The sequence below is a fragment of the Pollachius pollachius genome (genome assembly GCF_949987615.1).
Source record: "Pollachius pollachius genome assembly, chromosome: 11".
NCBI classification, from domain to species: domain Eukaryota; kingdom Metazoa; phylum Chordata; class Actinopteri; order Gadiformes; family Gadidae; genus Pollachius; species Pollachius pollachius.
In genome coordinates this window covers 17204872-17230218 of record NC_136944.1, presented here as the reverse complement: position 1 = coordinate 17230218, position 25347 = coordinate 17204872, and the positions used below count along the sequence as shown (strand labels likewise).

The 25347-nt window shown below is 46.4% G+C and overlaps 2 protein-coding genes and 1 long non-coding RNA gene across 7 annotated transcripts in view; 2 read left to right on the top strand and 1 right to left on the bottom strand.

The window, feature by feature from the left end:
* The window catches only part of dnm2a (dynamin 2a), a 31168-nt gene extending 14777 nt beyond the window's left edge, over nt 1–16391 (top strand). For 3 of the 5 annotated variants that reach the window (XM_079746460.1, XM_079746463.1, XM_079746459.1), the window contains 9 exons: nt 1326–1377; nt 2965–2979; nt 6850–6960; nt 9771–9880; nt 10109–10220; nt 10365–10529; nt 11075–11298; nt 11574–11828; nt 12515–14839. In XM_079746460.1, coding sequence (XP_079602586.1) covers nt 1326–1377; nt 2965–2979; nt 6850–6960; nt 9771–9880; nt 10109–10220; nt 10365–10529; nt 11075–11298; nt 11574–11828; nt 12515–12587 — 1117 coding nt within the window. In that variant the 3' untranslated portion in view covers nt 12588–14839. Of the gene's footprint in view, nt 1–1325; nt 1378–2964; nt 2980–6849; nt 6961–9770; nt 9881–10108; nt 10221–10364; nt 10530–11074; nt 11299–11573; nt 11829–12514; nt 14840–15491 lie in introns of those variants that run through there. The other 2 variants (XM_079746462.1, XM_079746461.1) reach the window with 2 other exon arrangements.
* A 130-nt stretch (nt 16392–16521) lies between these two features.
* tmed1a (transmembrane p24 trafficking protein 1a) lies at nt 16522–19907 on the bottom strand. The gene is made up of 4 exons (XM_079746468.1): nt 19685–19907; nt 18504–18601; nt 17158–17344; nt 16522–16953 (listed from the first exon to the last, which is right to left on the bottom strand). Exons 1-4 carry the CDS (start codon nt 19877–19879, stop codon nt 16735–16737), a joined length of 699 nt encoding a protein of 232 aa, XP_079602594.1. The 5' UTR covers nt 19880–19907; the 3' UTR covers nt 16522–16734.
* A 536-nt stretch (nt 19908–20443) lies between these two features.
* On the top strand, nt 20444–24215 carry LOC307082775. Its single transcript, XR_013812256.1, has 4 exons — nt 20444–20870; nt 21753–21786; nt 21880–21942; nt 23308–24215. It is a non-coding gene; the product is annotated as an uncharacterized lncRNA (long non-coding RNA).
* Nucleotides 24216–25347: the final 1132 nt, after the last annotated feature.

Below are 25347 nucleotides of genomic sequence, written 5' to 3'. Positions count from 1 at the left end.
ACACACCCCGCCCTTTCAACCATTCCGACCAAATATGTCTTCCCAGCCTGCCTTGCAGCCCCATTTACGATCCTGGTCTCGGTATAAGCATCGTCATAGTAACCCTAATCATCGTCATAGTAATCCTAATCATAACCCTAACCCTCTAATATCCCCACCGCTAACTCGCATTTGCGTTTGTACAACTCCGGTACAGTGATCAGTGGAATGAACTCGTAGGTTTTCTGAAGAAGCTCCGAGCGGCAACTGCTGGTTCTGGGACAGAAGAGAAGAGTTGCTAACCGTGAAGTGAAGGGTTGCTAACCGTGAAGAGTTACTCAGTCTAATAAGGAAGCGTCTCCTCTTAGAAAGTACTGCTGGCCACACTTTGGAGGATGGATACAGAATAGAGCATCGTGACAAATAGAGAAGCGTTATCCTGGGTTGTGTTGGACCTCTGCCTTAGTGTGCGTGTGTGTGTCTGTGTGTAGTGAGGAGGATGGCCTGCAAAGCTCGATGCGAACACCAACTGGACGCTGGTGCCTTAACGACCTCCGCCAGGCGTGCATGATCTTTAAGCGGCCACTAGACAATGCCAAACTTAATGTCTTGGCGGATGGCGAGGAGTTGGAGGCGTGGCCGTCATCCTCGTCGTCGCCGTGGTTACCCATGACCGGCACCATGCAACAGCTGCTGCCGCTGTCTGCCGCCGAGCTTATCCAGAGTGCATGTAGCCGTCACTCGCTCCAGCGGCGCCCTCGTGCGACGTCCCCGGCGGGCTTTCCCCGCTCGGCCCCCCCTAGAGTTGCAATCAAAACGGGAGCGGTGAGGCCATCGAAACATGGAACAAAAGCAAACCTGCGTATCGTTGCTTGCACGTTTGTGTGTGCGTGTGTTTGGGGGTTTCTCCTGAAAGCATCCGCATGCCCAGTTGGATTTGGCTTATTGATGTTTTGTTAGCGGGTCAGCTAGGGATGTTTAACCCACTTCTCCACGTCACGTCAACTTTCAGTCTTGACTTCAGCAGGCTGGATGACGGCAGCATCCCTGGGTGCTCCGGCAACAGGTGGGCTGTCACATGGCACGCAGGGGGCTGTGTGTAGTGTACGCGTGTCACTCTCCCCCACCCCCCAACGCCCCATTCCCCCACCCACCCCCCCTCCCACACCACCACCACCACCACCACCACCACCACCAATGTCCCCACTTCAACACCCAATTATCACAGTTTGTTTCTGCGTGGTTGTTATTGCTGTATATTTTTTTTTGCGTGTTGTGATTTGCTCTAAATAATTTGATTTTCCCTTCGTGCAAATGATAATCTGTCGGTGATGTATTTCATCCAGTGCCCAGCAGAGGAACACAGCCACCAACAAGAAAAGGGCCATTCCCAACCAGGTACGCTTCTGTCATTCTGCATTTACCACAGCCACCCTTAAAAACGCCCATAGCCCTGCCGTTCTCACCAAACCTAACTCCTCCCCCCCGAATACTGATCGTCAGTGTGTTAATCCCTTTTTAAAATGCCCATATTCCTGCCGTTCTCATCAAACCTAACTCCCCCCCCACCCCCAGTGAATACTGATCATCAGTCTTATGTTAATCCCTTTTGTGAACCCCAGCATCGATCCAGTCCATTGTTACCTCTGTTCCCTCAACCAGTTCATTCTAAACAACTCCTAGCTAAGGTCGTCCCTGTTTAGACATGCTAACCATGCCCAGGCTCATACCCTTGTCCAAACACTGAGATGGCTGATCATCTTAAGGAAGTGGGCTCCTTTCCTTAAGTATTACCAAGACGTGCAATGATTTTTTTCAGTATGAAGGACATTTAACGATGAAAGGTGTGTGTGTGTGTGTGCTTCTCCAGTGTTCTGACTTCCAGTGTCAATGAAGGGGGGTGTGTGCGTTATTGAGCCCACACTCAGCAACCCTGCCTTACCACGCGTGATCATGCACGTCTGCCCCGTCCCCCAAACCGCTGCATTGCTAACCTGCTTGTCGCAATATTCACCCGCTGGCCCGATGCGCCACGGCAAACAAATAACCCAACATGGCTGTTTGTGTTTTTGTTTTGCCGTTGTTAACCGACTGATATGGATTTTTGTTTGGGCTCTGTTAAGCGGAATGCCGATTTGCATGGACGTTGCTACTTTGAGCTGAGCATTGAGTATGAAATAACCGAATTGTGGAATCCTAGAAATAATTCTAATTGCATGTCACTCTCTTGCTGTCTCCTCTCTCCCGTCTGTCTCTCTCTCTGTCTCTCTCTCTGTCTCTCTCTGTCTCTGTCTCTCTCTCTGTCTCTCTCTGTCTCTCTCTGTCTCTGTCTCTCTGTCTCTGTCTCTGTCTCTCTGTCTCTCTCCTCTCTCCCGTCTGTCTCTCTCTGTCTCTGTCTCTCTCTCTGTTTCTCTCTGTCTCTGTCTCTCTCTCTCTCTCTGTCTCTGCCTCTGTCTCTGTCTCTTTCTCTCTCTCTGTCTCTGTCTCTGTCTCTTTCTCTGTCTCTCTCTCTCTCTCTCTCTCTCTCTCTCTCTACTCTCTCTCTCTCTGTCTCTGTCTCTCTCTGTCTCTCTCTACTCTCTCTCTCTACTCTCTCTCTCTCTGTCTCTCTCTGTCTCTGTCTCTCTCTCTGTCTGTCTTTGTCCCTCACCCACTGTCCTCTGTATTTGCATCTTTTCCTTCTCTCTCTTTCTCCCTTTATGTCTCATCCCCTGTCTTCTCTCATCCCCCTCCTTTTTTCTTGTTCTTCGGGTCTTTCCTTTTTTGTGGATCCCCCCCCACCCACCCAAACCCGCCATTCCTGCCACCCCACCCCCTCCCCCCATACACACCCCCACCCTCCTCCCTCTTTCTCTCCTCCCATCTCTGTATGATTCCTTTCTTTCTATCTCCTCTGCCTGTGATTCGTTTCTTCCCACCCTTGTTTTGAACCCCCTCCCCCACCCACCTCACGCACCTCACGCACCCTACTTCCTGTCACTGCAGGGACAGGAAGTCCTGGTAAGTACAACCCCCCCCCCCATCGTGCCCCTCCGCACAGATTCAAGCCACGCCTTGCCAGAGGACAGCAGGGGTTAGACCCACGCAGGAGAACTGAACACCCCCCCCCCTTCAAAAAACAAAACAAACACAACAACAAAAAACGACCAGGTCGCCTAGCCTAGCTGCTACCTTCGGTCCATGACGGGTAACTCCCAGATAGCATGTGCGGCGATGGTACCCCCCCGCCCTGGGAAGGTCTGAGCCTGCTCTGTACTCACGCATGGTTCCTTCCTCCTCCTGTGCAGCTTCGCGGACTGGGAATGGGCTCCGAGGAGAAGGTAGCGTCTTTAGACTCCTCATTTTGAAACTGGGATCGACACCTAGCAATCCTAGCAAGCAGCCGCCGGTAATTGGCAGCTGTCAGCCATAGCACGACAAAAAGGGTTATTTTTGTAATTCTTCGCATTATTTTTAACAAGACAGTAATTGTCTTCATCTGAACGTCCAACACTACTACTAACCCCCTACTGCTACTTATGGAACCAAAGGCACAGTTTTTAATTTGCTATCGGAATGTCACGATATGTACAATTTCTGCATGTTCCGGAAAACATGTTCAGTATTCATGTGCCAGTGCCGTGGACTTGCATCAGTTCTCTCGTGTATGGGTTCAAAGCACTGCTGCCTCAGGCATGGCCGCCGAATACAGTTTGCCTTGTGGAGAATCATCCCAAAGCCCAGACACTGCTGGGACGAAAAACATGGGGGTCTTATTAATGTTTTCTGATTTTATTTCTTCGATCTTTGAATAGTTCAGGGATTATTGTTGATCTCTCTGTGTTAACACATCAAAACTAGGGGCCTCATTTAGCTTTGGTTCATGTATCAGGTAAAAGTAGGCGACCTTTGGCAGCCTAAGTACCTTCAAAGAAAATGGGATGAATATTCAAATGGTTGACTAGATTGCATAGTACAGGAATTTGGCTGGTGGTGTGAACAAACATGGTTGTTAACAAACTGACAAGTCTTGTCATCAGACTTTAACAGCTATTTTTGAGTGATAAAATAACCGTGAAACTGCTTTTTCACATGTCACAATGTCATTTATAGACATTGACTTTAAAGTAGCTTGTTTTAGTAAACCTGGATTCAAACAATAAATGAGGCCCCATTCATGGTGGAGGGAGACAATGAAATTAAGCCACAATTGGCACAAATGTCAATATAGTTTCAGCCCCAACTTTTAAAGAATAATTGTATTTAGTAAAATATAATTAACCAGATTTTCTGATGAAGCACATTTTCTTTTCCAAATTTCACTTTACATTCTCTAGTGATACATGAAATGTATCACTGAGCATGTGCTCTAGCATTACATATCTGCATTTCCTAAGAAGCCGCAGTCCATCTTCAACACCACTGCCATTTCAGTAACTCTTTGACCGGACCCATTCGACATTCTTCACATTAACAACTGACTTAAAAAAAAAACTGGCTTTTGGAAATGTTTTTCTCCCCTTTGCCGAGAGCTTTGAGGCATTTCCCCGCCAAGGCAACAGCTCATTCACTCCTCCTCTCCCTTGTTTATGTTGGCAACCTTTTAACCACTGAATCCTTCCCCCCCAACCCCTCCTCTCCTCCCCTATAACTCAGTCCGTTCCTCTGTCTGATGGAGAGGGAATCGTGGAGGGTTCATAAAAAAAAAAAGAAACAAAGAATGTGTAGCTCTTAGGCTCTACAGCAAAAGAGCGTACTTTCCAGTTAGTGCTTTTAGCCGCTGATCAGCCGTGGTCTACATGACAAAATGGAGGGGGGGGGATTCATGGTGAGGAGAGGCACTCTCTCCTCCAACCCGCCCAGGGAGAGTGCCTCTCCACCTGGCCTCTCAGCCTGGGCTCGCCCCTTCCCTCTCCTCCCGTTCTCTCCACTCAAACCACGTTCCCTCTCGGCCTTCCGTCAGGCTCCTGTTCCATCTGTGATCCGCGATCAGTCTACCTCTGTGTTATTTACCACTTTCAGCCGTCCTCTGTCCTCGCCTCCCCTCCTCATCATGGTTATTATCATAATTTCCCTTTTGTATTCAGGCGAGGTTTTCGACCGCCCTGCGTAGACACCTCCATGTGTGTCTGAACCCGTTAACCCCTCTCCGATCACCTGTCTCTGTTTACTGGCAGGGGACAGCCAGGTCTCTTACTAACTCTGCTACCCTGGCTGTTTATACTAGCTGTTTAAAGCCTGGTCTTTTACTAACTCTGCTAACCGGACTGTTTATACTAGCTGTTTACAGCCTGGTCTCTTACTAACTCTGCTAACCTGGCTGTTTATACTAGCTGTTTACAGCCTAGTCTTTTACTAACTCTGCTAACCGGACTGTTTATACTAGCTGTTTACAGCCTGGTCTCTTACTAACTCTGCTAACCTGGCTGTTTATACTAGCTGTTTACAGCCTGGTCTCTTACTAACTCTGCTACCCTGGCTGTTTATACTAGCTGTTTACAGCCTGGTCTCTTACTAACTCTGCTACCCTGGCTGTTTATACTAGCTGTTTACAGCCTAGTCTTTTACTAACTCTGCTAACCGGACTGTTTATACTAGATGTTTACAGCCTGGTCTCTTACTAACTCTGCTAACCTGGCTGTTTATACTAGCTGTTTACAGCCTGGTCTCTTACTAACTCTGCTACCCTGGCTGTTTATACTAGCTGTTTACAGCCTGGTCTCTTACTAACTCTGCTACCCTGGCTGTTTATACTAGCTGTTTACAGCCTGGTCTCTTACTAACTCTGCTAACCTGGCTGTTTATACTAGCTGTTAACAGCCTGGTCTCTTACTAACTCTGCTAACCTGGCTGTTTGTACTAGCTGTTTACAGCCTGGTCTCTTACTAACTCTGCTACCCTGGCTGTTTATACTAGCTGTTTACAGCCTAGTCTTTTACTAACTGCTAACATTACAGTTTTTACTGTCTGTGTACACCCTTGTCTTTTACCAAATTCACTAAACTGACTGTTTATAGCGTGAATGTCAACCCTTGTCTTTTACCAACTTCACGAACCTGACTGTTTATACTACCTGTGCACAGCCTAGTCTTTTACCAACTTCACTAACCTGACTGTTTAAACGGTCCCTGTAAAGCCTAGTCTCTTATCAACCTCCCTAACCTGACAGTTTATAATGTGAATGTACAGCCTAGTCTTTTACCAACTTCACTAACCTGACTGTTTAAACTGTCCCTGTAAAGCCTAGTCTCTTATCAACCTCCCTAGCCTGACTGTTTATACTGGCAGTGTTACTAATCACACTGACCCTAACATACCTCCGTCGACCTTTGCTCTTCGGACCCCACTGAAGGAGGGTCTGGGCTCACTCTCTCTGCTCATTACAGGAATAGGAACTAACTACCTAAACCAATTTCCCCTATTTAACATCCTAAACCCGTTTCCCCTGCTAGCGTATTCTCCGATACGTATATTTTCAATACGCTTATTTTTACAATTGAAATCATTCCCCTCTCCCCATTCAAGATAGTCTAGTCCATTTTCAAGTTGAACATGTTCAGGTTTTGGTTTGGTCAGATATGTACAGGCCCATAGATTGAGTTGAAATATGTATTAGCATTGAAAAGGCAGCAGTCATCCACCAAAGACGCGGTAAGTTGAGCAGGCACAGTTTTTATTAGCATTGCAGGAAGCCGTTATAGAAGTCAGTCAAATCGTCTCCCCTCCCAGCCTGCCCGAACATCCACTAGCACCGTTTAAGCCCACACGGGCTCCTGTCTGATTCTCTCTTACTCAACCCTGCTACATCTTCTGCAACTATGCCGCCCTCTCCCCCCCCCCCCCCCCCCCCCCCCCCAACTCGACCCTCCACCCCCATGTCTCCCCCTACAGGTGATCCGCAAGGGCTGGCTCACCCTCAACATCAGCATCATGAAGGGAGGCTCCAAGGAGTACTGGTTCGTGCTGACCGCAGAGTCCCTCTCCTGGTACAAAGACGAGGAGGTAAGGGGGGCAGGGGGTGACACACCGGTTTGCAGAGCCAACTCTTGGAACTCCTACAATGAGATAACAAACCAACCTGCGCGTCCACCTTTTTGGCGGTTGTGGATAATGGCGAATGTGACGATATTCCGCATTGATATCGTCCAGCCATTTCCTGGGCTGTTTGGTGTGTGCGCTTGTTTTGGGCGTGCCGACGGGGACGGGGGCGAGGATGGGTTGACGGAGCGTGTCTGTCCCAGCCCAGCCTAACCAATGTGCAGACTACTGTTCAGATGCAGCCTGATGAACAGGTAGTCTGAACACTGGGCAGGCTGGGGGGGTGGGGGTGGGAGGCGGGGGGCGTGATGGTGAGGGCCAGCCGTTGGGTGGTGGGGGGGGGGGGGGGTTTGGGGGGCGGGCTGGCAGGCTCGGCGGAGCCGCAGGTCACTACCCTAGGGACAGGAGGACAGAGAGCACATGGAGAGCAAACACTGGTCTGATTAAACAACGGTGCGCACACATGCTGGACATGCATGCACTCATAAGGCAGCGGCAACGCGTCGTTTCAGGGGCGTAAAGTTTCAAGGAAGTGTGCAGGAAAATTGTTGCACAAATTTAAAACACTTTACGAAGGACGGTTTTACTTCTAGATCTTCTGTTGCGTTCAGATATGTCCGAACAAACTTTGAAGCGGTCATGGACCTTTTGATTCGGGTTGTTTGGCGCATGGCTTCTTTCTGCGTTCTCTTGATAGTTTTTTTTTTTAGCGAGCTTTGCTGAGCCTCAAATAACACCTTTTCCCCCCAATTTCATTATTTGCAATTAAAGGTCTGATGTGGTTTTGTCATGCTTTTTTAAATACATGAAAGAAACGTCTTTAAATATACCCGAATCAAGTTGATGTACTTACCCCGAAATCGTGCCAAACGGCGCCTTTTAATCTCTTCTGTAGCACCTCTTCCATATCCTTTCTCTCTCGGCTAAAATAAAGAAATTACCGAATTCACTACATACCGCCGCACACAATTATCCCCGATCCAGAGCCGTCGGCCTGCGTGCAAACCAGTAGAAGAAGGGCTTTTGTTTTAATATGGCTAATTTCAGAATAAGAGCGTGAGATGGAGAGAGGGAGTGAGGGAGAGAGAGGGAGAGCACAGGCGAGGAGGAGGACGGTGTAGGCATACTGACGTGGCAGGCGGGCTGAAATGTTCCAGCCGGGATCTGACTTTGGAATTTGCAGGAAATCGTACTGGGTTACGGGGGGGTTACGTGTGTGTCTGTCTGTGTGTGTGTGTGTGTGTGTGTGTGTGTAGTTGTGTTTCTGTGTCCAATAGTGTGTGGGCTTGTTGACGAATGCCTGAGGTTGACCGAAACGGGTCTCCTTGACCATGTGCCATTCGGATCATGCATGTTTTTTTAATTTGTGCGTCAAATTTTGGAACGCGCCTAAAAGCCATGAAAGCAAACGTGCACGTGTTTGCCCCCCTCTGTTTTTAATAAGGTGTGTGTGTGTGTGTGTGTGTGTGTGTGTGTGTGTGTGTGTGTGTGTGTGTGTGTGTGTGTGTGTGTGTGTGTGTGTGTGTGTGTGTGTGTGTGTGTGTGTGTGTGTGTGCGCTTGTGGTAGGTTGGGGGAAGGGTGCTTTTGCAGATCTGAAAATGATGTAACTGCTGGTCCAGCGCTGTGTGTGTGTGTGTGTGTGTGTGTGTGTGTGTGTGTGTGTGTGTGGACCTTAAAATGCTTCCAGATGTCCTCAGTGAAAGCCGCCCCCCCGCCAACATGAACCTCCTCTCTTCCCCGTCGACTCTTCTTCCAGACAGAGGAAACGCATTCCTCTACGTCTGCTCATTAGCCTAGCGTTCTCTCCCTGCACTTAATATTAAACAATACATGCTCAATTATATTTGAGGTAACCACATTAAAAATCACTGTATAAGCTACATGCTTGAAGCTAGTCGGGTATGGTTCAGATATATTTGAGGTTACCATGGTAAGAATGAGTATCAGCTCCATGCTGGAAGCTAGCAATAGGTATAGTGTGTATTTAGTCAGTCGTGGAGGTACACATGCCGTCCTCTTTATGCTTGTTTACATTGGTAAACAATGTATTAGTTGTTTACCAAGGTAGGTTTTAACGCTCTGGTTGAGAAGAGCAGCATAACGCACATTAATAAACACCTTCTCTACTCCAAAAACATATTTGCATTCTAGATGCGCTCAAGTGATTGAGCAATTACTGCTGGCCAATCTAGTCTGCCTCCTTTCTTCTGATGGTTGAATATGATCTGAAAGTTGTTTGAGTGCTTTTTCAGCGCTTTGTTGAGTTTTAGTTGGTGTTCAGATACTGAAACAAAAGTGTTAGTATCTGATCTCCAGGAGCACAACGCAGATAATTCAAGCGCAAGGGCGGGATTACAAGAGTTCATTCAGTAGGAGTTTAACAGAAGTATATAAAACAATATGAATATTTATAGTCTTTGCATGTTTCCAGGCTATTGCCGCTGGAGATGATTTTAACGCGCGTGTTGGGGTAGGCAACCGTTCCCAGTTCAGCCGATGAGTAATACATTCCACTGGAACTTTTCATGGAAAGGGAATATGGTCAACAGAAAGATCAACACTATGCGCTTCCTTACGATTCTCAATTCTCGGGTCTGTTGTTTAAAAACGAGAAACGATGTGCAATTTACGCCATGGCCACTCTGAAGCCGTAAAGCCCCAGAAAACGGTCGACCATACAAAGTAGTTCCTCTTCAACCTGTTTGTTTTCTGTCTGGTCTTCGCCTTTTGTGTGTAAAGATAACCGTCAATGTGTGGTGTGGTCGCTTTGTAGGAGAAAGAGAAGAAATACATGCTCCCCTTGGACAACTTGAAGCTCCGAGACGTGGAGAAAGGCTTCATGTCCGCCAAGCACGTCTTCGCCATCTTCAACACAGAGAGCAGGTCAGAGGTCTCCTGAGGTTCTAACAGCCCTTTTTCTTTTACAAGAAAATGATTTCCATTCATGTCGGATGACTCAGTCGGGTGATTCACCCCTCGCTTTGTGTAACCATAAACATGCCTTTTTTTTGGCATGTATTTTGTGTGTGTGCGTGTGAGTGTTGTATTTGGAGTGTAATCGGGTTCATCTCAATGGGAGACCACTCAGGGCGTCTGTATGTGTTTACTCAGGAACGTGTATAAGGACTTGCGGCAGATCGAGCTGGCCTGTGATTCCCAGGAAGACGTGGACAGCTGGAAAGCCTCCTTCCTCAGAGCGGGAGTTTATCCCGAGAAGGACCAGGTGACCATTCGCCCAATCCCGTCCTCTTACTCATTAGAATCGTAAATCGGATGATCTGGCAAACCAACGAGATTGGTGTCCAAAGGAAAACTCCCTTTCTTTTTTTTCTTTTTTTTTTGTGTGTGTGTCTGCTGCCCCCTACAGGTGGACAACGAGGAGTCGGCCCCTGCAGACACGTTCTCTATGGACCCCCAGCTGGAGCGACAGGTGGAGACCATCCGCAACCTGGTCGACTCCTACATCGGTATCATCAACAAGTCCATCCGGGACCTGATGCCCAAGACCATCATGCATATCATGATCAATAGTGTGAGTGCACTGACTGGTGTGCACTGACTGGTGCACACCGACTGGTGCACACCGACTGGTGCACATTGACTGGTGCACACTGACTGGTGCACACTGACTGGTGCACATTGACTGGTGCACACTGACTGGTGCACACCGACTGGTGCACACCGACTGGTGCACACCGACTGGTGCACATTGACTGGTGCACACTGACTGGTGCACACTGGCTGGTCCACATTGACTGGTGCACACTGGCTGGTCCACATTGACTGGTGCACACCGACTGGTGCACACTGGCTGGTGCACATTGACTGGTGCACACCGACTGGTGCACATTGACTGGTGCACGGCAGGTCGTGCGTTGAGTAGAAAAAAAGGCTCTTGCTATCTTTTGTTTATCAATAACTTGATAGCTGTTGAAATGGTACCAAAGAATCCCAAAAGTCAACCTAGAATTCGCCATCGCTGTTAATTTATGATAATGAAAGCCCTAAGGAGACTTTGTCTCTCTCTCTCTGTCTCTGTCTCTGTCTCTCTGTCCCTCTCTCCCTCTGTTCCTCCAGGCCAAGGACTTCATCCACTCTGAGCTGCTCGCCTACCTCTACTCGGCCGGGAACCAGAGCAGCCTCATGGAGGAGTCTGCGGACCAGGCCCAGCGGCGGGACGAGATGCTGCGCATGTACCAGGCCCTGAAGGAGGCGCTCAACATCATCGGGGACATCAGCACCACCACCATCTCCACCCCCGTGCCCCCGCCCGTCAACGACGGCTGGGTGGGCGAGTCCAGGTCAGTGGAGCATAAGTCGGTCTCAAAGTCAACCATGCAAGGCGACAGCCAGCTCGTCGGGAGCACGTAGGGTTAGGTGCCTTGCTCAGGGACACATCTCAGCTAGGAGGAGCCGGGGATCGAACTAGCAACCTTGCGGTTACCAGCCATCCCTCACTACCGCCTGAGCTACTGCCGCCCGTTCTGAATGACTAACGTTAGTGCACGATTTTGCACTAACCCCCCCCCCCCCTTGTGTTGTTATGGTTTCCATAATCATGGTGTCTCTCCCTCAGCTCCAACCACAGGGCCTCCGCGCCGCCGTCTGGCCCCGTCCGCCCGCCCACCGTCCGGGGCGCCACGCCGGGACCTCCCCTCAACCCCTCCCCGGCCTTCGGGGTCCCGCTCAACCCCTCTCCTGCGTTCGGGGCGCCCCCCATCCCCTCCCGGCCGGGCCCGCCCATGAACGCCTTCGGCTCTGGCCCGGACCCCTTCAGCGCCCCGCCACAGATCCCCTCCAGGCCGGCCCGCGTGCCCCCTGGTGTGCCCAGGTAAGACCCCCCCCCCCCCACCCCTCCGAGCTGCCCCTTCCACCTACAGTCCCATCGCCGCCGCTACCTCCGTCCCTTCCTAACAGCAGAGCGTAGGCGGAGGACTTGAAGGGGAGATCCCTCTGTGGTCGGTATCCCGTTTTTGTTTTAATGTTTCCCGTCTCCGGGCTTCACCTCTGTCCTACAAACTCTCAACACTGAAGGGCTGATTATGGCTCCCCGTCGACGCAACGCAAGGGGGTGGACGGGCCCATTGCGTCCTCGCGGGCCCTCGGTGCGTCCACCGCAAGGGCCTGACGTGCGGCTCCCAAAAATGTGAGCCTCGCGTCGGGGCGACGCAGCAGCAAGGCCTGTGATTGGTCCGCTGACTAAAACCCGACGCAGAACCCAAGCAGGTTCACGACTGCGTCGCAGCAATGAGCGCGCGGGGTCATTGTGTCGCGTCGACGTGGGACCATAACCAGCCCTTAACACATGGTCCAGCCCACGGATCGCCCCGTCTGGCTTTCACCCCCCCACACCTCCTACTCTGAGAGCATGCTCTCCTCGACCACTCTCCTCTCTCTCTTTTAACCCCGCCCTTGCCTCTCGTCTCAGAGGCGGGGGTCGGGGGGGTTATTTTGGTTGTGGGTTTCTGTGTGAGAATGCTTCAACCCCTGTTCTCTGGTCTTCTCTACCCCTTGCAGCCGAAGACCCCCCGGTGCTCCTTCTCATCGGCCCACCATTATCCGCCCCGCCGAGCCCTCCCTGTTAGACTAGCCCTGTGGCCAGGCCACGCGTTTGTCAGTGTTCAGCGTGTGTGTGTGTGTGCGTGTGTGTGCGTGTGCGTGTGTGTGTACATGCATGCTAGGCCCGAGAGAGGGGGGAGGCCAGAGTGATGTGGTTGCCCTGATATCTGTGCAGTTGTATGCATCGTCCATAACTTGGTCAAAACCTAGTCTATCCCAATGCAATGTTAATAAGCTGCTAACGCGGTTGATGTTAACCCTCTGTCGCCACCACTAGGTGGCAGCATAACCTTTCTATCGAGCTGCTCAGACTGTTGGCTTGGCTGCTATGCTATTGAAACGCATGGCATTGTAAAATAATTATAATAATGACTAAAGTGATACGCATGTTTCTTCTTAGAGGGACCTTAACAGCAGCTTATTAATGAACTTGTTTATGGAATAGGCTGGATTTCCTCTCCCCTCTCCTCTTAACCGTTGAAGACCCTGAGACCCAACTCTAGACCTCTGTGATTTAAACAGGCGATCCTCTCGTTAATGTATTTTTTTTTCTCTCTGGATTTCCATTTCTTTCGAACAGATGGGAAGAAAATATTAGGTTATTATCATTGTTATTATGGTGTTGATGTTGATCACGTGTTTCCCTTGTGATATTTTATTGCCCCCCTCCCCCCCTTTTTTTTTTCGCTCCTCAGTAATTTTGCTTTAAGAATCAATTAATAATAACAGGACGAGAGAAGAGGAGTTGGGTATGGTGGAAGCTTGAGGCCAATAGCAGCCTGGGTGATGGGCTAACGTTTGACACTTTAGCCACACACACACACACACACACACACACGCACACGCACACGCACACACGCGCCCGCGTTCCGTGTGTAACTTTGATCCACTGATGTCGTCGCCATTGACCACTTTAATCCAAGCACTTGACCGTTCAGCCTTACATACTGCAGCCAGGCTCAGACCTCTTACCGTAAGACTATGCATTAAGCAAAGGCAGTAGATTGGGGAGGAGAACAGGGAACTCCAAGCCTGGAGCATGAGTCCCACCATGAGTCTGGTGGGAGCCCTTTGGCCCTTATCCAGTGGACCTGGTTCATCCCTCGTTTATTGGGAGTCCCCCGAGGAACGTAGGGCCGTTTCTCTGCGCGCGGGGCCCGTGTATAGGGGGCGGGATGTCGCGTTTGGGCGGCGTCTGAAGACACAGAGCCCAGCCGTTTCCTCGCGGGCTCTCTGTCGCGCTAGCACTGCGCTGCAGATTCCAGTGACGTCCGTAACATGTTGTAGATAATCTGCCTGTGTGGAAGCGCTAAGTACCCCCTACCCTGAAGCCCTTCTCTCCCGAACACACACGCGTGCTGTGGGTATTAATGCAAACGCCCCCGCCTTTTATACGGACGGACGTCGTACTAATGGAAGCACTAACAGCCTTTTTAATGTAGTGAAGGTAGATTTGGGTCATCTTGCCGTCGCGTTATTTATAACCTGGAATTGTATCGTTTTCCTGTCGTGTTGATTGAATCTCCATATAACTTTTGTTTCTGCTCAAATCCCCCCTCCCCCCTTCCCTCCTCATCCCCAACCTCCCCTGTGTGTAAACAAAGCAGGATCCTTTTAAAGGGGGGGGGGGGGGTCCCAGGATGGGACGAACCTGCTGTATTATGGGATGGTAGACAGGGTTGCGCAGTGTCTTCCACAGTGGGGATTCTCTTCTTTTGATTTGATATGTGGGGGTATTTTGATCATTGGTCATAATTATTTTTCCATAGCTGGTTTACTAACCGAGGGAGAGACCAGTCAGGGTGTTAATTTGACCCTTGGGCTACTTTTACTGTGTTTTTTGATTTGACCAGTCATTGTAGGGGTTGACGTGGTGGTGGAGGAGTTGAGAGGGTGGCTGAGTGAATCCACATCCTGTCTGGTGCGTCTTGTCTGGCAAAAGATGCTCCCTCTGTCTTGGTTCTTCCCCCAGAGGAAAGCACCCAGTGTATATAAATGTATATTAAATCCAATCTGGCACATGACAAAACAAAAGAGGAAACGACCACACACGCACACCTCTCGCATTAAAAACGGCCCAGCATTCAGACAGAATGTGTTTTCTCCGACCACTTCCTGCTAGTGAGTCAGTTGATGGAGTGAGATACTCTTCTCACCGCAGGACTTCAACAAACAGGAGGTTTCCTGTAACCTCTCCGGTCCCTCCCACCTTCTCCCACCACCCTCTCCCCCCACCCTCTCTGTGTCTGGTGAAGGGTTCAAAAATGAAAAATCAACCATACACCTATCTTTTATTTTATACTCTTTTTGTTTTGCAAATCCTTGTCAAGTGCCTGTAGCAATTAATGGATTTGAATAAACAAATTGAACCACTTTTGGAATGAAGTCAATAAAGAGGTGACGTGTACAATAAAGGGTGCGTCTCTGGTGGTTGGTGTCTTAATGTGTCCTATAGTGAGCTCCTGTGGCCTTCCTTGTCCTATCTCCTCTAGCCCTACCTCTACCGCTCCAGTCTCTCTCCACACTGTCCTAGCCACTAAATGCTCAAGAAAAATGTACTGGACTTTAAGACCTAATAGCACAGGCCTCAGGTTTCTCAAGAGCATTTCATGGTGCCATTTTAGGCCTTCCTTTTCGTGCCTTTCTACTTTTAAAACAAATGTGGAAACAAAAAAAAGTGCTATTGAATTTGTACATGATGTTCAACAATTACTGTTGCAGTGCAATTTTAATCAGGATGTGGTCATCTTTAGTCTTTCCATTGTCAACAAGTAGGGGAATGTTTAACTAAAGCGTTGTCTCCGCGGCGGTGTGTGGGATGGGCGTTTCCACCAACACTCCTGAGCCCCAGAGGGAATGGAGTCTGAAGTGTTGAATGTGAAGGTGCTCATGAGAAGAGAGATTGATTAAACATTGGTCGGTTGTCCCTGAACAGGCGCCCCGCTCCCCGAAGGAACCAGTGGTGATTCCTGCCCGACATGACGCCATTTTGCAATCCACGACAAGACATCCGAAGAAATGACGTTAACCTCAATTTCACACCAAAGAACGATGCCATGCAGTTCTTCCCCGGGTCTCCGTTAAGGATGCTATTGCACATAGGTTAGGCCTATAAGCCTGATCTGGAAAACAATACAATGTTTTCCATATATTTAAACCAATGCCTTTGCAGTTACCGTCAAGCGCGGTTGTCACTTTCTGACCACTCATTTGTAATCACATTCACACAGGCCTGCTGTTTATTACGGAAATGCATGCATTTTAAATAAGGCAGAATCAAATGCTTTGGATTTAAATGCAAAAAAGTTTGTTTTTTTTTGTTTTCGAAAATTGAAAGCAATCCTAGGGTAGTTTTCCCTTTCTTATATATATCCTGCGCCAAAAAATGTTTGATAAGTTTGTATATAAAACATGATTGCTTTTCATTTATTTAAATATTGATATTTGGGCTTTTCAATATAAAGGTATGGGCCTCCGATAAATGGTCAACAGGGTTGATGAGGAACTAGGCTATGTGTTGAGAAATATTAGAATTTGTTATAAAATTGTGTCAATGTGTGCCCCTTACAACTTTCAGAAGTTTTATTTTGTAAAACGTGTTTCCATCCAAACTATGATCCTGAAAGGGAAACTGATGGTATAAATCTGACTTGTTGTGGGCAAACTGCCTGGAACTCCAGCAGAGAGGACAGCTGTGTAGTTAGACATTTCTGTAAATACATATTGTTTGTGGCAGTTTTGTTACGTGCCTTCAACCACTTGTTAGACTGTTTAGGCCTACTCTGGGGTAAACTGAGGTTTTTATTTGGAGTAATTTTGGTATTATAAAATAACATGAGAATGAACATCTTAAATTATATTAAAGCAAAAAAAAATGTTCTTTAATGCATCTTAAATATTTAAATAATGGTCGGTTTGAAGATCCGCTGAACAAATGCCCATATTCGCAGTATTACGTTTCTGAATGGTGAGTGTGAGGCGGATATATCGCACCTCGCCTTAGAGGCCTCCTACTCGTGTCTACACAAGCGGTGCAGAGCTTTTCAGAGAATCACACCTCTGCGATCAGGAGAGGTATATAGGCCTGTGACTATAGCGATGTTACACATCCTCGGCCAGAACCAGTATCTAAGACGGCAATTAATCACTGAAACACAGAAATGAACAAAATACTATGACTACGTGAAGGTCCTTTTCTTGTCGTCGAAGAGCCTCCGCAGCGTGTAGATCTGCGTGGAGGCCACCGCCAGCATGACGAGCAGGTTGAGGCAGGACCAGGAGGACACCCTCCAAAGGTTGTCCTCCAGCAGGTAGCGGTCCCGCGCTTCCATGGTCCTCCGAATGTTCTGGAAGTGCCGGCTCCTCTCTAGACATCGGTGAACAAAGTCCAACGACGACTGTCGCAGGTGGAGAAAGATAGAGCAGACAGGGACAGTAGTTAAGGCCGCGTAGCAGAGGAGTCACGTCGTCGCCGCGACCTTTTCACAATAAAAGCCCTGGTTTGGGTTCGGTCTGCACCACGTGCATGCTACGCGCTTAATACTGTGCTTGACTTATGTGGTTGCGCTCAGAACCGGGAATTGCGTTGCAATAGACCTTACCCTAATGTCCTCCATCTTGTACTCAGCCAAACTGTCCGCGGCATCCACCTCCCCCCAGGCCTCGTCCTCTCTGCCGCGGTCTCCCTGGCTGTCAACGATCACCTCGAAGAACACCATTTTCTCGGACCGCGTGCTGAAGCTGTTGTCGAAACACAGCCGATAGTCGCCGTCCTGCGCGGATTCCACTCTGTTATAGGGGAGGGGACAATAAATCTATTTTTTGTTTGATTTTATTTTCCATTATTTATTTATTCATAAAAAGGAAAGATAATCTCTGACTGGCCGACAAGATATGAGATGACTGCATGCACCCATTAGTGCATGCAGTGAAACTTTGTTGGGGTAATTTAAGTGTTTTGTCAGTTAGAAAAATGTTTTACTGAATGAGTGGTGATGAGCATAGTGGACAAAATGTGTTTTGTTTATTGTACAGAAAATGCAAATGACTTCAAACAGGACAAGCATTTCATAATACGCAGAGCCGGCCCTCCCTATACACGAAATAAGCGGCCGCTTAGGGCCCCTGACCGCCAGGGGGCCCCCAAGTATTATTATTATTTTTTTAATATATACTATATATATTTTTTAGTACACAAAGCAATTCCCTTAGAGGAGAAAACCGGAATAAAATGGATCTGGGATTTGTTTGGTATGATAATGAGTTGTAATGTTCGTTTGGGAGCAAAAAGGCGCATATAGACAGATTCTAAATTTGGCTATTTTTTGCAGATTTTACCAAAAAGCTATAAACGTGGAACAATAGGGGCATGTCTCATGGTAAAAACTAAATCGCTATTTTAAACCACTTACAAGGCTAGAAGTTTTATATGTTAAGACCCTTATTTTACTACCAAAGAAGAGTTGGGCTACTTCTAGCCTTCTTCTAGGCTACTTCTATGCATAGACAACAAACAGAAAAGCTTCAGAACATTTTCTACATTTACAACATTCAGACAGTAAAGTAAAAATAGAAATGTGGTAAGTGCGCAATACTTTGACTGTTTCAGTGAGTATACTTAATAAGTAGTAAAATAATTGCGGCAAATCATGTTCGAAGAGGTACGGATAAAAACCGTATGGCTTATGAATGCATACAGTTGCATGTTCTCTGTGGCAAAACTACTCTATCAACCGCAAAGCAGGGCCCCAAAATGATCCTGCTTAGGGCCCCAGGTGTACAGGGCCGGCCCTGATAATACGCTTTCATCTGTGGACTTAATTGTCGCCTCAAAGCCCTGGGTTATATTTTAATACTCAGTTGTAGGATCTCAGTATTAGCAATAGGACTGATAGTAGTTTTTATCGCACCGTTTCCACAGTACATAGGAGTGTATTTGTTGTATTACGTGTGGATGCCTTCGGAGCTCTCGAAGTCCGCGACTATCCGGTGTCCACTGGGGGAGAGGAGGGTGAAGCCGACATCCAGACCGGCCCCGGCTATTACCTGGTGGTGACCAAAACAGCAGTAACATCACAAGAGGTATTGCACAAACTGGACTATTAAGCTACTCGGTTCACATAACTTTCCCATGTATACTCAGTTGTCTCATACCAATTTTGTGCCACTTCTCTTGCTTGAATGTGAATAAACATTATTTTCTTTCGTAATTAGGCAATATTGAGATAGTAGCCAGAGAATAATCAAACCGTTAACTTCAGGCCTCCTTCCAAAGCAACTCCCCCAACACACGGTATTAGCTTGCTAGCTTCAACAATAGGTCTGCCTAGCATTGTGGAAGACTACTGTGCAATGAGTCCACGAGCAGAGTGCGTGCAGGTATGGTAGACAGAGAGGAAAGCCATCTAATCATACAATGCAAATGAATTGCATACCGCATCTTTGGAACGTGTAGAAAAGGTGATTCCAGTCTACACACTTATATCACTGTGGATACTAGGGTAACAGTCACTGGCAATATCCTATTTTTAGAAACAAACTGCACACTTCTAGAAATGATTGTCTCTCTGCAAAGTACAACAGCACAGCCCACTTCCTGTGGCAGTGCTATGACTAGTGCTCCTGTCTGAGTGGGGCCTTCCGCCAGGGCCCCGGTGGAAGGCTCCATAGAGACTGTGGTCAGAGGTCATATGCAGGTTCCACAATGGAATACTGGGGGCCTCATACCTCCTTGCAAAATGGATGTGGGGAGTGTAGTTATTCGTATGTGTATTACAGTTGTATTAGAGCTTCTGCCTTGCAGTGTACAGCATAAGAACGAGCATAGAGGGGTTGACATTTCTTTGTAGCACCTCATCATTTACTAATCTTAGAGCTCCGTGTTGAATCAACACTGTTCCCAAGTGGTGAGTTTCGAGGATTCTCTTGAAGGTGCAACAGTAGTGAGTGTCCTATCTTTAAGTGAGCAAAGTCCATGGTCTTCCTAAGCCAGGGGCTGGCTTCTAGCTCTCAACTTCTCGTCAACGCAAAACAGTTCATCCCATTGAAAATGTGTGTGTATGAGTGTGTTTGTGTGTATAAGAGGGTGAGAGAGACAGTTACAGATGAAGAGAGAGATTGTTTGTTTACCTGGTATTCTACGTCCATTGTCCAATCCTTCAAGGTGGTTTGATAAAAACATTCTGTTCTGCCAGCCGGTAATATAAACGTGAATCCTGTGCCTCTCAATTGTCCCAGGGTCCAAGTCAAATCCACAAGCAATGCAAAATATACCAGCAAAAATACATGTACAGGGACTTTCACTCCTGTCCAAGCTATACACATAGTTTACATGAAAGTATAACTCACTCTATTAAGGACTGCAGCGCTGTATGAGCAACACTAAGTTGCGTCTGCTACTATGCTAGTCTATTGTGGGCCGTTCTACCTTTATAGCCACAACTTGACCAAAGTCCAACCAATACCGTTCTCGCTAGCCTGGAAGCTAACCACATGCAAAACCGTGCTAGAGAAGATCTTGATTAAATATCAATGCATGTTCAAGTGTTACCAGTGGGGAGTAGTCATGGTGAAAATGTTCCGTGTGTGTTGGTGTGTGTGTGTGGGTGTTTGTGTGTGTGTGTGTGTTTGTGTGTGCATGCATGCACACTTGCTTGCATGTCTGCCTATCTTTGTCATTCTGTCTATCCATCTGCTCGCATTCTGTCACAAGCCAATCAAAAGGAAAGTGAAAATGTATCTCGACGTGTTAAGAACAGTGCGTGCCTAGCAGAGGGTGCTTTGATGTTCCTCTCTGGGCTCGTGTGGCTTCCTGTCACCTGCCAGACCCTCTCAAGGCTCTTCTCCACTGAGTACACATCATCATCGTACTGTTCTAGGGGCTGAGCTTCTCTCACTTTCCTTCACACGGCCGCCTCTACACCCCAACCCTCTATAGAAACTCTGTGGTATATCAGTCCCACAGACACTTGTCTCTCACAGTAACAACCCCCTGAATCACCTTCATTTAGACATTGAGACCTGCGTGAAAACTGTGTCTTCATCTCTGGGTTCAATCGAGAGAGAGAGAGAGAGAGAGAAGGAGCAAGCAATGCAGGACTGCGAAGGCACCCCGCATCATGTGTACATGGTGGACACCCATGCAAACTATCCCCCGGTGCCCCGGCGGTCCATCCCGTCGAAGCCACTGCCCCCGCCGCCGTCCCAGGCCGGCCGGTTGTGCCAGGTGCTGGTCGTCATGCTGTTGTTCCTGATGATCAGCAGCTCGGCCATACAGGCCGTGTTCCTGTATCGTCTTTACAACCCCACAGCAGACGTGAGTGTATGTTCCTTTAGTGTGTGTTTGGAGGAAAGAAGGCCATTGAGTTGATTGAAGTCTGTAACTGAAGAATACACATTTTTTAATGGTGTTTTTTTTCTTCATATTTCTTTAAACACAGAGTTGTGTAGTCATAGCACACGTAAAGTGTTCTATCTTTTTATTTTTTACTTTTACTATCCTTATTGACTGAATTCCCAGTTGTGTTCCTCAAATGATTTCAAATGAATAATTAGTGCGATTGTATTTGAAATTGTAAAGACGTTAAAGACATTTTCTGAAATTAAGAGTACTGCAAAGTTATGAAAGATATGAAAAATGCTTTATTTGAAACTCATGAACACCAAAGCCGAATAGAGTTCAGAATTAGTGTACCAGTGTATCCTTAACACTGCTTAAACTCTGCTCTGCTTTGGCACTGAAAGGATAAAATGAACAATAAATAATAAATACATAATAAGTATCATAAATCTCATGAAAAAGGAATCCAAAACGTACAATATTTTCATTCAGTCTTTTTAAAATTGTTTTTTTTCCTCTTGCAACTATAAATAGATATTTTCCTAAGCATTTTGCTGATTGCCTTTTTGTTAGTAAGTCTCAAGTAGATCTACATTAGGTTTCATGATTTAATCAATTTGCTGTTATTTCCTAATAGATTGTTCCCCCAATTATCGCCCCATTATCGCTGCATTTAAACTCATTAACACATAACTAAATTTTAACTAATTGTAAATGAATCACACGTAAGCATAGAATACAATTTACACAATCTCACACACACACACACACACACACACACGTGCACGCGCACACGCACAGCTTTGCTCCCTTTAGAAAACTAAAGAGTTGTCTTTTTCTTGCTAATCTCCATTCCAGGCTGACTCACCATCTGCATCCAAGTTGACTGATGGTAGGCCTGCATCTCAGCTTATTATCACAATCTACTCCAATGCACCAATCCCTGTCACATTCTGATTGTAGGCTTGTTGTTTATGTTTCGCAGACAATGCTTCTCCTCCCACTAAAGCCCCTCCTAAGCTTTCCAAGCCTATGGCCCATCTGACAGGTATGTTATTGGTTGTATTTCATGATTAAATGATTAAAATTCTATTCGAGGCGTCAACATGAGTATCAGTCCACAATATATAATAATCGCTTTATATTACATCATGTCGACATTTTCTTGATGATGTGTTCGGGGTCACCAGTTCGATTCATGCCTGCTTCATTATGTTGTAATAAAAAACATAACATGTTATTCGGTATGAAGGCTACATTTACGTAGCCAATCAACGCAACACTGCACCAAACAATTTGAACCAGATTTTCCATTTGAGACCTACTTGTTTAAAGGTTACGTTCATCTTATCAGTTACTGTAATTTTTAAGCAAAACATCTACGGTGAAATTTCAATCTGATTTCTTCAAGCACAACTGAAGTGAAACATGCCTTATAAAAGTCATAAAGGAGGTTCTCCAGGCCGCAGAGATTGAATTCTGGAAGATTTAAGGGCGGCTTTCCAGGCGGTCGTTCCAAACATCTCGATTGGTCGTCCGAGAGACTGGGTGGGCCTCTCTGAGTCAGCACATCACAATCAGAGGTTTTATTTCTATACAGACAACGTGGAAATATACCAGCTCTTTAATTCCTGTACTTAAGCAAATAAAGCTTAATAAAATATAAATAATACCAATAAAATATAAATCTGGATGTGCCCAAAATGTCCTTCAGTTAAACGAAAAGAGAGTTGAATCTCTACTCATCAGAGCCCAGCCATCCACCAGTCCAAATGACATGGGCCTTGACCTGCTCTCAAGCTACGTCAGATCCTGCATAAAAAATATCGCTTTCATTTTTGACAGCACACTTAATCTGAAAACCAAATTGATTCAGTCGAGAAATCTTCTTTCAACTCAGGACAATTAGGAATATCAGACACTTCCCATCTCCTCCGGACCAGGAAAGAATTCAACATGTATTTATTTCATCCAGAATCAACTAGTGCAATTCCCAGAATCTGGTTAAAATCCTACTCCTTCGTTTCTAAAGATCTGCATGTTACTGCTCCTGTACGCTCTCTATTTTCTGTTTTCTATTTGACTGCATGTGTATTGTCTGTATGTGCACTCGAACCATAAAATATTCTGTGCAGCACTTTGGTACTAACCTGGTTTGTGTTTTAAGCCCCTTCTTACTTAAAGTTCAACTAAAATGACCAAAAGCATTGGAGTAGTCTGGGCTGAAAACACATTTGTCATGTTTCTAATGTTATCTGAATTTACAAATGTAAATTCTCTCTCTCTCTCTCTCTCTCTCTCTCTCTCTCTCTCTCTCTCTCTCTCTCTCTCTCTCTCTCTCTCTCTCTCTCTCTCTCTCTCTCTCTCTCTCTCTCTCTCTCTCTCTCTCTCTCTCTCTCTCACCCTCCCTCAGGCAATGGATTCAACATTCGTCCCGGTAAAGAGGGCCTGTCTTGGACCACAAAAGGCGACATAGTCCTTCGCGAGATGAAGTACAGGGAAGGGGAACTATTTGTGAAAAATGAAGGGTTTTATTTCGTCTATTCCAAGGTCTTTTTCACGGAGAGAGCTTTATTTGATCACATTGTCCTTCTTAAGACTCAGACATATCAGCTCAAGCCCATTGAAATACTGAAGGCTAGGAAGATTTCCCTGCACTCTCAAACAACGGTGAAATCAAACAGCTACCTTGGGGGCGTGTTTCACTTGAGGAAAGGGGATTCTATTTTCGTGAATACCACATCCAAAATCATACACTCCATTCCCAGTGAAAACTTCTTTGGCGCATTCATGTTATAGGTGCACCAATGCGATGAAGAACTTCAATGTTGAGCCCCTTATATCTTTATTGATTGATATCTTTATTGTTGTTGAATCACCAATTGGCCTTAATCATTGTGTTGTTTTAGCTTGTAAATATATGTGAAGTTATTTATGTAAATCAACCGATCGGGACCTAAAGTTGTGCTTTAAAATCGCCTGCCTCACTTATAAATTTTCAGGAACACAGTGTTATGATTGGGCGAAAAAACGTGCATCTAGAATGATGGATGGGGTTAGTTCATGATCATTGATCACTCGTCTGTCTTGGGACAATAATCAATTAATCCAATAAACAAATCTTTTTTAGATTCTCTGATACATCGATTCATGAACTATGCATTGTAAATGTTAACATAGACTTATGCTAGTTCCACAGTTTTCTTCCCGTTTTATATCAAATGATAACAGACTTCTTTTTATATTTATCTTTTAGAATGTCTAGGCCTACCTGTATTTGTATAAAATCATAAAATCAATAAAACCCGATTTTCAATCGTCTATTTTGTTATTGATAGTTTACTAAAGACATTTTCTATCAGATCCGTTTTTGTTTATGCGTCATGGCAGGAGCTGTGTTTCTTAGCAAACTCAAACCCACATTCATTGCTCACCAAGTTGCATACTTATCATGCAACCTTCTTGCAATGAGCAAGGCTGACCTGTAGCCATTGCGAGGGTGGTCTCGCTTTCACCGGATGGCTCCCATGCAGCTCTCATTGTAACACCGGAAACCACATCCTTCAGTGCAGGGCGAAGATTGCTACAGGTCCTAACAGTGTGGAAACGTTCAATGGGCATATGCTATTCTACTCTGATTTGTACAGCGTATAAATATTGTCTTTACGTGGCCATTGGCCCTCATTGTAATAATGACACCGAAATATAGTAATCTTTCCATATTGGATGAATGCTGAAAAGATGAAAGATGGCACGGAAATCTTCGGGATTTTTGCTAGTATTTGCTACCCTCACTGATATGTTTAATGGATGGGCCACTCTCCAAATGATTTTGCAAACTTATACAATACACAAACTTGTTCTGAAACAAACGCCTAGCCTATTCATCTTCAGAATATGTACTTTCTCTTTCAATCCACATTTGCGCATTCCTTAAACGAAGAAACTCCGTGCATGAAGCCCCTGGTTGTTTGTTAGTTGCAATGTACCAACAGCGGGCAGGAGTAGCACTTCCTGTTTGCATGTGTGAGGGACAGGAAGACCTTTAAACCTCTGAGGCTTTTCACTCGGGACCTGAGCTGTGGTGTCGTGGGTGCAGTGTAAGTTCTCAATCCAACACAGGTTGTAGTTAATATGCTCCAGACATACCCAATAGAACAAATAGGTGATAATATGTGTTGTATAAAACAAAAATCAATTGAGACAAAATACTTTTTGACACCGCACACATATAAATTATTTTGAATTGTTGCTGTTGCAGTTATATCATGTGTGGATGTGGTAGTCTTGCCAAAGGGGGGACTGCTATCTTAAATACAAATGTCCCAACGCTAAAAACAAATCCATAGCTTATCAATAAACAAAAGGCTATACCAGTAAACTATAACAAGTTGTAGCCTGTTCTATGAAATTATGCGTGTGAGTCCCATTTATCATCACAAATCAGCAACAG